Raw genomic sequence first — 11546 nt, 5'->3', positions numbered from 1 at the left:
TCTGTGGGGCACTGAGGGCACAGCTCAGCCTGAACTGGAAGAATGGACACTTAAGGACTTGGGGACATGAAATTACTGCAAGTCTCAGGTAAGGAAGGGATTGCAGTATGATAGAACCTGTCAGTTTTCAGCTGAACTCTGTAATACTTATCTGAGAACAGTAGTATCTTAATGGTACAGAGGAGAAAGGTGATGGCCCACATTCACAGTTTGTTTCCACACTGATACTGTAAGAGTCAAGTTCCTTAGACAGGCTTTTGTGGCTGCAAGTTTAGCAACAGATCATAAATATATACATTATGGATTTAAGCATCTTCCCCTATCCTTTATGCATGATTAAATCATGACTTAAATAAAAAATGCATTCTTTGCAGCATGATAAATTAAGGAGTGAGGGGCATTGTTTTACCATATTGCTGCCTCAAACTGCAAGTTTTTGACGTAGGGAGGAGACCTTGTGTACTCTCCTGTCTTCAAAAACAAAAAATAAGTTGGTTTTCCAATAAAAATCCCAAGTATTAAACAAGTAATTCTAACATGAACTGTGTATGCCTCTGTAATGGAAGATAACAGAATACTCTGCAATGCTTGGCAAAACCCTAGGCTAAGAAAACTGAAACACATTTTCCAGCTGAAACTATGGGGTAATGTTTAGGTCAAGAAAGATAATTTTTCTAATCTAAATTAGATGAAGCCACCTGCATGTAAATTCTGTATCCAAAAAACTACATGCAAATATGTAGCACTAATAATTTTAGTATATTCCCAGATTTTCTGGAGAAATTACATTTGGAATGTAGTGCTGTGAGGTCTTGAAGTTTGAATTGCCTTCTTGGCAGCACTCGAGACTGTAAAGTGAACACAAGCAGAATTTTAATGGCTGTATTCAGCTTGAAAAAAGGCATCAAGAAGTACAGACCTAGTTCTTTACCAAGTGTTTCTGAGTTTAGGTTTAGCCTTTCTTTGGCAGAAAACATCATTTTGACCATTTCAAACAAAAAGACCGTTTCATAAGTCACTTGTGTATTCCTGCATTAGATGGGATGTTTACTCATTTGGTAGCAAATTAATAGATAATAGATAATAGATGATAATAGATATATAAGATATATAAGCACAAACAGATAATTATAAGCACAAAGATAACTGTAGCAGGATTTCTCATCTAGTTAAATAATTCTCTGCCACACAGACGTGCCAACACTGCAGCTGCACTGAACCTGGGGGGAAGTGTTACAGTGTTTGTCAGGCATTAATCTGCATCAGATTATGAACCAAAATGCCTCAAACAGAGGGAGCTGTGGGTGGGTGCTTCCTACCTAAAGAGACAGGGAGTTGTGCTTCATCTGCTGAGAATTAAATGATAACCAAAATATTCTGAACTAAGTTATCACTGGTTTTGTGAGAGAAGTAAGCTGGTGTATGGGGTGCATTTTTAAAATCCTGTTTGTTCCAGAGCCAGGGTGGTGTTTCACAGATGACCTCTGACAGGAGCACATTTTATGAGCTGTCTGGACATGGCTGTTCTTGTCCTTACGGGTTTATAGTGACCCCTCCTGTAGCTGCAGCGCCCGGCTGTGAGGGCAGCAGTGCAACAGCACAGGCAGAGGAGAGAGGAGCAGAGGACAACAGGAATCAGCCAGACCCCCAAAGCTGCAGCTTCCCAGGCAGCTGGCTCATTATCCAACGTGGAATTCCTGCCACTGGAGCCTTTGGTTTCGTTGAGATGCTGCTTGCTGCTGTTCAGGCGAGGAGGGGTGGGCACGTGGGATAACACCTCGGCAGGCTTGGGGCTCAAAGCTGAGTGTGCAGTCTGGTCTGAGCTGGTGACTGACCTGCTGCTTGTCCTCTTAGCAAAAGCAGTGTCTGCTGGGGAAGTTTCTGCCCTGGAATAGGCAGTACCTTCAGCTCTCTGCAGTGTCAGACTCCAGCTGGGGGTGTTTGCTGGTAAGCCGTGGCTCGTGGCAGCAGGTGGAGCTCGGAGCAGAGAACCTGACGTGGTGGCATTGTGAGGTTGGCATCTTCCCCTCTCAGGGGTCTTTGTGCTGAGCTGCCTCTCAGATTTATTTGCTGAGGAGTGAGCATTTGGCTCTTGAGATTTCAGTTTCTCAAAAATGAGCAGATCTGGATCAATCCCTATTAAATTAGGATAATGTTAGTTTAATGATAAAAGCTTGTCTGCACACCCACAAAAAGGATCCATGGAGACAGAGGCAGGACAGGGAGTCCAAATAATGTCCATTTGGATTGGAGCTCTCACTGCCTCAGGTTATGGGACACCTTATGGGATGCAAGGGATGTGCATTTTGGGATTGCACATGACTTACTGTGGGATGCTTAGGGAAGGAACCAAAGGTGAGGAAAGGGTGGGATCTAGGCTACTGAGGGTAGGGAAATCCAGGAAAGCTCTGTGTGTGTGACAGTCTGCACCAGAAACTGGAGTGAGGCTGCACCCTGGGGCTCAAACATCCCTGTTGAGACTGGGGTCCAGAATGGGCAGACTGAGAGAATCTCAGCCCAGCTGCTGGGGGACTTGGTGCTGTTATGTGTGTGGAAAAAAAATAAAATAAAAAAAAAATATATATATACACGTTTTCCCTAACTCAAAAAGCGGGATGAGGCTGTTGGTGCTCCCTGTGTTGGTGTGTTTGCTTTATGTGTTTGTCTGTGTTACCTGTGTGCTCATGGTGCATGTGCCTAATGAAAATAAATGTTCAGCTTGTTACTGGTTGGGTCTGGGACATGAGCAGTGGCAGCCTCCTCTCTCAGTCAATCAGAGCTGGGAGGGAAATTTGGTCAAGCACAGTAGTGATGAGGTACTCAGAGCATGGAGAGCAGGGTGTATCTTCAAGCTCCTTTCTCACTGAGTGAAGAAAGGGGCAAAGTATTTTCAGAAGTAGGTGTATTAATGAAAAAGGAAATAAGTCTTCATCTTTTTTAGGGTTGTGTGTTACTCCAGGAGATCATTTAGCACAGCAGCTGACCTGGTATCATTTTAACATTTCCTAAAGCTACTCTGTTTTCAGCCTTTATAAATGAAATGCTTAATTACCTGTTGTGATGTTGTACAAAATGACATCAACTCCAGCCTTTAGAATGCAGCTTTCCAAAGCTGGGCAAGACATGTGCAGGCAGTTCCTGTTCTCATGAATGGCTCCATGGTAGAACACTGCTAGATTGCAGGAGACTGGAACCCATAAAGAACAAAGTTGAGCTTCTCAGCAGAATGACCATTGCGTTTAGCATGTTATGATGGTATTTAACATTTGAAGTTCATTATGTTTGCCCAGATCCTGTGGGAAGAGAGACCAGATCCTATGGTTCTCTCGTTATCATATAAACTAATTGGGGATACAGTCAAAAGAGAACTTGTATTCTTATTTTACTAGAACAGCCATATGAGTCCTACTTCTGTATCTCATTAAATAACTGATTTAAAGCCCTCTAATATCTCTGTTTTAGTTAAAAGAGTAACAAATTTTGTTTGACTATATATGATTATAAAAAGGAGATTTCAAGTTACCATTTATTATCTCTGTAAGTATCCAGTCCCATATGGAGAGATATGAGAAAGTTTGTTGTCAAGATAGGAACAACCTTGCTGAAATGTATGTAATTTTTCTCACCTCATATTTAAGACAGAATTTGACTCTTCCCAGGATTGCTGCTGGAAGTTACTTAGGTCACTGTCAGGTTGTGAAGGTTATATTTTTGCTCATAATTCAAAATATCATAAAAATTTATATTGACCTCACTTTCATCCTTCAAAACCATATCCAAATCCCTTTCCAGTCTGGAGAGTTTTTAAAATTTAGGCACCACAGACATGCAATTCATATATCCTTCTAAAATACACTCCTGTAGAGTACCAGTGCAGTGTGATTCAGAGAAAGTACAGGCAATGATTTTGTTTATTTTTACTCTGTGCCTGAGTTTACCTAGAGAAAAGGGGTGGCCAGCTGAATAACTGCTATTATTTATTGCTATAACATTAGTGTTACCTGGTTTGCATGGTGTAAACACAGAATAAGAGAGTGCTTTCTCCAAGGAATGAATATTCTTGTATTTCAGAGAAGGACAAACTGTGTGTCCCCTCCATTCCCCCTCTCACCATGTCCTAGTCTGATGCCATACTCCAAGAAGAGAATTCTGTTGGAATCACTGCCACTGGTTGTTCTCTACAGTAGATGAGAATGAATACTGAAAAGTTTCTCTCTTAATGTTGGTATTTTTTTAACAGAGATCTAAAATTTCTAAGATTTTAATGTGTTCCTATTGTAGTCTTCTAAAAAAAATACAGATTATCAATTTCCTTCCTATGGGGCAACAGTTAAAATGTGCCTCTGCTTTCCTGCCTCAAAAAAAAAGTATAGATCCTCCTTCCAGCCCCTTTATTTCTTCTTCAAGCGAAGGGCTGCTTATACAAACATTACCCGAGTGGGGGGTTCAGTGAGTGCCACGACGTTGCCGAGGAGCACTGACCGTTCCTCAGAAGGCAGCAGGCTCTGCTGCACTGCTGCGGGGAGGGCTCTGCGTAGCCCTTCAGCAGCCGGGCTCCCCTCCTCTGCGATTCCCGCAGGTCCACCTGCAGGCCCGGGAAGCGCCGGATCCAGCAGCTCTTGTAGAAGGCAGTGGGAGGGCAGAGGCCCTGGCGCTCCCCAGGCAGAGCCAGCAGCAGCAGCACCAGCAGAGCCATGGCAGGGCCTCAGGGAGCCCCCCTCTGCCCCAGGGGCGCTCCAGCGGTGCAGCGACCATCCCTGCAGGGATGAGGATGCTGCCAGGTGTGCCGGGGACGTGAGCCAGGGCAGGGTCTCCTCCAGACAGCGCCCATGCTGCTGTTTGGGCAGCTGCTGAAAGAAAGCAGACATTTAATGAGCTGCAGAGGATTGTAAGAGTTATTACTGCTGTTCTCTAACTTAATTGTTTGGAGATGGGTTTTGGGGGACAAAAGGGACAGGTTGTTTTTAGTTATTCAGAGAACTTGTATCTGTGGTCCCCTCTTTGTGTCTCTGGTCCTCAGACCAAACCACACAGGCAGCCTTGAGATTTGGCGTACAATAGCAAGCTCAGCACATTGTTCCACCTCACTTTGCTCAGGAACACTGTTACACTCCGAACAGAGAAACAGCTGTTTTTTGACACTTTGAGTTATCTGGTGACTGCACAAATTTGCTTTCTTTGCTAACAAATGAATCTCCAGCCAGATCTGGAGGCGGAGATCTGTTCCCCTTCCTACACTGTTTTGATTGCAAGAATAATACAATTTTATTTGCAAAGATCTAGAACCAGATGAACTCTCTTTGACTGGAGAGGGCTGGAACCTCCACTGAAGCTATGAGCATGTTCTCCCCTTAATAAAATTTAAGAATACTGAGCAGTCCATACAAGGTTTTCTGCTAGGAAAAAGCCTGTCAGGAAGAAAACACAGCTGACATACAGGGAGATGATTTTTCAAGCACTTTGAAGAATCGGAAACCTGAAACTCCCATGTTTTGTTTCTCAATACGACCAAACCTGATCCCTGCTTCCCATGTTATGCTTTTCATACAGAAAGGCTTTAAATATTACAATTCACGAGTTGATTTAAACCCAGTGGACTATATAGTGAGGTTGAGAGAGTTAGGTAGGAGTATGGTCTGCAATAAAAATTGTGTGTTCAATATATAAGATTATTTTACACTGTGTTTGTACTCTTCAAGATTAGAATCAAGGAATTTCCTCCTTTCCACATGAAGTACAAATGAGTACATGGAGTAGGGAGAGCCTCAAACTCATTTTAATTCTTTAGTCGTTACAGATAATGTTTGTTTTTGCAGAACTAGGCCCCCAGTTTGGAAATGAACTGACAGGTGTAATAATTTGTTCCTTACACAGCTCACTGGAAGATAAAAAAGCACAGAGTGGGTTAACCCTTGTTGATCCAACAACAGGACCAAGGCATTATTTTATTCATTGGAACTATAATTAAGAGGATTCCAAATAAATGTCTGTTGTGGGGAATACAAGAATTAAGCAATTAAGAATTAAGCTGTTGGAAAGAGGGTAAGTGGGTAATTCTTCAAACCTCTAACCTGAAAAGCAGCTCTTGGCACTAGCATTGTTTTATTTAGTTTTGGTAGTTTGATATTTTCATCTCTGTGATAATCAGCACTTAAAACCTTAAACACACTTTAAAATACCTGATAGCCTGCACTCAGCAGACTGCACAGGGAAGCTTTTGCACATTTCTCTACCATTGCCACAAGTGCTATTGACTGTGTATTTTTTTAAATATTTGTTTCAACTTTCCAAATATCCCAAGATATCACTTGATTTGGAATAGGAAAAAAAAAACAAACAGGAAACTTCTATTAAATTTTACTGACTTCTGCCAGCTTCCCCTTAATTTCACTTTGATTTTTCAATGGGAAATGTAAATTAGTGCTTAAATTTTAATTCACAGACATTCTGCAAGAAGGAAATCCACAAGTCTTACCTGCAAACCAGCGGCTGATTTTCCATGTGCTCAGCAAAGAGGGACCAAGAGGCTGTCACTGACACAGGGGAGTCTGCAGCCAGTATCAGACCAGCACTTCATGTTATTTAGGAATTCCTTTCATCCAACTCCTCACATTTCCTCCTGGAAAACAAAAAGGCAGGGTGCCTGTTTCCTGTGAGAATATGAATGTTTTTGCAGGCCTTTCAGTAAAAAAGATATAAATGGATCTGCCTCACTGGAAATGATCTTTTTCATGATCCTTCTTATAATCAGAAACAGTCCCTGAAGTTTCCCACCTGGGCTAGCAGTGAGAATGGCACAATCCAGGAGCTTCCCAGCACAAAAGATTCATCATCAGGCATTAACTCTTTTTTTGCCAAACAGAAACAAAAGCAGACACTTTTTCCATATGAAGTAACAGATGTGTCTTGATTTTTGGAAGTATATTTAGCTTTTATGGAATATGTGGTTCTATCACTCAGAATATGTAAAGATCAGAAAGGATCTATTTAGTTGTAGAGTTGTGGAATGGTTTGGGCTGGAAGGGACCTCAAAGTTCACTCATTTCCACCCCCCTGCCATGGGCAGGGACACCTTCCACTATCCCAGGTTGCTCACAGCCCCATCCAGCCTGGCCTGGAACACTGCCAGGGATGGGGCAGCCACAGCTGCTCTGGGAAACCTGTGCCAGGCCTCACCATCCTCACAGGGACCAATTTATTCCTCATATCCAATCTAACCCTGCACTCTGTCAGTGTGAAGCCATTTCCTCTTGTCCTGCACTACATCCTCTGTCAGGAGTCTCTCTCCATCTCTCCTGTAGGCTCCCTTCAGGCACTGGAAGGCCACAGTGGGTTCCACTGAGTCCTCCTCTTCTTCTCCAGCTACCATGTGACAGAGCAGTTGGAAGGTGACAAGCTGAGAAGCGAGACCTGAGCAATTCCCCAGGTGAGATATGAACCTGCCCAAGTCCTCCTGTGAATGTCAGTAGTGAATTTAATGAAATATGCAGCATAAACCCATGTGACATCAGCATGAAGTTCCCTGCCTGTGTTGTGCTCCACATAAGTAAACTGAATTTCAGGCCTGTTTTAAAATCATCTTTATCTCATTTTTCTGAGATATGCACATGTATTTTCCACTTATTATAGTAGTGGTAAGGTCAAAGTTTTAGGTAAGCCAAGTATATTGATAATTTCAGAATATGTCAGTGTAACACGGTTAAGTTATAAAAGTTATAAAAGACTAATGTAATGAATCATGAAATAATGAAATGTAAAAAAACAAACCAAGTCTTTGACATTATTCAAATAATGTGCTTGCTTTCTTTCTCTTTAAAATTTTCATTGAAATCAAAACGCTCTTTCAAAATATCAAAAGTCCAACAAAACAGCGTTTTTTGAGAGAACTGTTTTGTCAAAAACAGCTATTAGTGGTCAGGTTTTGGTTTGGAGCAATGTATCACATTTTTAATGAATCTGACCTACTTCAAGGTTAGAGACAATTGGATCCAAAGATTCTGGTTTCAGTCCTATCCCAGCAACATGGTAAAAAGAGGTGAAATATTACAGTTTCTCTTCCTGGGGTTTCATATAAACTATTTTTTAAACCCTTGTTTCCAAGGGTTGCCAGGCCCTGAGATTGTCTCTGAGTTTGGCTTCAGATTAATTGTGGGCAAACCTCTGCACCAAGGCTGGGATCTCTGTGTTCAAGCAAAGAGCAACACAAGTCTTAGCCAGATTAGATTTATACAGATATATATCTAGTGGCATTGCAGATTAACTTGAGCCAAGTTTTATGACAAAAGACACAATGTTTAGCAAACACTAATGAACAGATGCTGATTTATGGCACAACTTAAACTAGGCAAAGGGGATGGAGTTTCAATCTTGTGGTGAATTTTACAGAGCTGGATACTGAGTGGAAGTCTTCCATGTGGATTACCATTCATTTTACCTAGTTATTATGTACTAAAATTCAGCTCTGCCTGTCTGCACCAGGATTAAAAAATATCTGCTGTTTTTAAAGCACCCAGTTGAGTCTCCTCCAGGCACAGCTGCACAAGAAGTTCCTGGCTGTGGATGTACAATGCATTTGTGCAGAGCAAACATCCCTGACAGGGGGCACAGCAGCAGGCAGAGCACTCCAGCAGCCTGACCCCCATTCACATTTTGTCAGGGAACATTCATCTCACCTGAGGGAGTTTCAAGGAAATTCCTTACTGGGTCTGTGGTGTAAAAAATGGACCAGTTTGGAAGGCCATTGCAAGGATTTGCACTCTTCCACCTCCACTCTGCTGCTCATGATCCACAGAGAATGCCCACCCCACCCAGACTCTTGGGACAGCCTTTCTGCTGCCCAGAGAGAGCTCAGGAGCACACACTTGAGTATTAATCACTCAGATGTGACTAATAAGTACTTGATAATAAACAATCTGCTTGCAAATAACATGGCACTCAAGAATCTTTTTAGTAGTGCTGCAACATACCTTTATTGCAAGGAATAAATAAACAGTACATTAAAAGCAGGAAAAAACCCCAGAAAATATTATGGAATAATATCTGAGCGAAGTGCTGTTAGAAATGAATCTTTTTCTTTTCTTTTTTCTTTTCTTTTCTTTTCTTTTCTTTTCTTTTCTTTTCTTTTCTTTTCTTTTCTTTTCTTTTCTTTTCTTTTCTTTTCTTTTCTTTTCTTTTCTTTTCTTTTCTTTTCTTTTCTTTTCTTTTCTTTTTTCTTTTTCTTTTCCCCTCCCCCTTCTTTCTTTCTTTCTTTCTTTCTTTCTTTCTTTCTTTCTTTCTTTCTTTCTTTCTTTCTTTCTTTCTTTCTTTCTTTCTTTCTTTCTTTCTTTCTTTCTTTCTTTCTTTCTTTCTTTCTTTCTTTCTTTCTTTCTTTCTTTCTTTCTTTCTTTCTTTCTTTCTTTCTTTCTTTCTTTCTTTCTCTTCCTTAATTTTTTTCATAGCAGTGCTAATGGCACTGGGTAAGAAGTGCTTTATTTGGCTGCAAATCTGAAAAGAGAAATTACCTTTATTTAGCAGGTCATCCTTCACAAATGCTAGAGTTCAGCTGAAGTAAAATTATGCTTTTGTCAGTTCCACTCAGAAATGCCAAGGTCCTTTTAGAACACAGACATTTTTAATGCTGAAATTCTGCAGGATAATTCCTATGTTCCATAGATGCTTACTTTGTATCCTGTGACAGGGAAAATACTGAACAATGGCAGCAGTTGGCAAATCCTTTCCAAAAGACCAATTCCTGTCTTGAGTAATTCCACTATTACTCAATGCACAGTTCCCTGGCAGTGCAGTACAATTCCCTGGTATCTCAGAGGACAGAATAGGGCTCTTTATATTTTATATTAGATAGCATGGATACTTTAAATATCCCAGATTCAGTTCCAGTTAACACTTTAGACTAATAAGGCTGAAGGGAATTCAGTTTTTCCACTGTTTTTTTTGCTCTGTCTGGTCCATTCCTCAGAGCGTTCAGTGTTACTCTCTGGTTCTCAAGTATTATCCAGTGTCTCTCTGGCTTTACTTTTCTTCTCTTTGAAGCAGTAACTCCTCCTGTGATTCCTTGCTTTTGCTATGTTGGGAAAGTCAGAGGGCTACAGAAATGTTTACCCAGGCAGAGAAAGGCTCAGATTCTCTGTCATGGCTGAATGGTCTGTGACAATGCAGTCGCTGTATGAAAAAAGCTTCTTCCATTTCCACATCTTTTCAAAAGAAAACAGTGATCTCTCTTCAGCCTTGGAAGTAATTCAGACATTAACTACAAGGAAATAGTTCAGGCACCAGACACAGGGAAAAATTATGTAGCACAAATGGCCAATGCAACCCTGGAGCAAGAGAGCATTTACTGACACTCCCTGGTGTCTGCACAGACCCTTTGTTGGCACTTGAGAACCCTTTTTCTTGGTATCATTTTGTCTCTCAGGTACTGTAAAGAGAGGCCTGAACTGTCTAAAGCAGCTTGAAGACTTTGCCCCAGGAGCCAAAGTCTAGAAGACAGGTATTGAAATGCTGAGCAGTGTTACTCTCATCTTCCTCTCTGAGTGTCTTGGTTCTTCAGGGCATGTTCTTTTATCATAAACTCATTTCACATCTCCCATGATTGTTTTCATGTTTGATGCTTCACCATGTTCTTGAAGGATGATAGATAGTCCTTCATATTTGTTTCAAAGACTACTCAAATCTTATATGGCTCTGAACTACACATTTTGGCTTTGTAGTTCTATAGAGTTCCAACTCTGGAAAATACATTTCTTATTCACTTAAGGTGCAACGAAGATGATTGCTGGTGAAACAGCAAAGCCTTTTCTTTGATTCCACTATAATAACATGTATTATTGATCTTAGAATAAAACAGTACTGCAGTAGTGTGGAAGACAGACAAAATTATCTCCACAAAATTGGAACAAACGAGTAGCCCTTGCCTTGGTGCATTTGCAGTGTAAGTACTCTAAAAGGACACAGGCTGACTGATGAGTGTAGTAAAAAACAAGGGATCTGCCCTGCCAGCACACTCTGGCTTAGCACAACTGCCCAGCCCTGAGCCTGGAAAAAGCACAGAGAGATGACAATCAGTCCAGTAAAAACAACTGGACAAAAAACTGATTTTTTTGTAAAAGTAGCCACTCAGTACTGCTGACTCCTTGGGCATGAGAGAGTTCCTGAGAGAAGCTATGGGAGTTGGTGCCCTCAGAAGTTTGTTGGCAGGAATAAAACACTAATGCATGCCAGAAGTGATCCAGCTCATTAACAAACCTCAGGGCCTGTGAGGAACAAGGACTGGAAATCCTACTCAGAGTGGCAGGCACAGGCTCATCTGGCAACCTACGGCCAGAGAAAAAATATTCCTTCCACCTAGGCTGTAGTGTCAACACTTTGAGGCTGAATTTACCATATCTGACTACATGGAAAAAAGGCATTCACCAGTTAGGAGCTAACTTAAATTCATGAAACAGAAGAGACTCCAAGCAGATGTCTAAAGATGGCAATCTTGCTGTATTCCAGCAGTACTGCTTGCTGGCCATGCCAAACACGAGATCTCTGTTTTCCTCAGGAGTAAT

The 11546-nt window shown here is 41.4% G+C and overlaps 1 protein-coding gene across 1 annotated transcript; it reads right to left on the bottom strand.

Annotated features, from left to right (window-relative positions):
- Nucleotides 1–1471: 1471 nt before the first annotated feature.
- MANSC4 (MANSC domain containing 4) lies at nt 1472–4696 on the bottom strand. The gene is made up of 3 exons (XM_056511138.1): nt 4483–4696; nt 3053–3187; nt 1472–2136 (listed from the first exon to the last, which is right to left on the bottom strand). The coding sequence occupies exons 1-3, from the start codon at nt 4694–4696 to the stop codon at nt 1472–1474; spliced, it is 1014 nt and encodes a 337-aa protein (XP_056367113.1).
- Between the last annotated feature and the right edge of the window lie 6850 nt (nt 4697–11546).

Source organism: Oenanthe melanoleuca, chromosome 1A (assembly GCF_029582105.1).
Source record: "Oenanthe melanoleuca isolate GR-GAL-2019-014 chromosome 1A, OMel1.0, whole genome shotgun sequence".
Lineage (NCBI taxonomy): Eukaryota > Metazoa > Chordata > Aves > Passeriformes > Muscicapidae > Oenanthe > Oenanthe melanoleuca.
The sequence above is the reverse complement of the archived record's forward strand: the minus strand, read 5'-3'. Positions and strand labels throughout refer to the sequence as shown.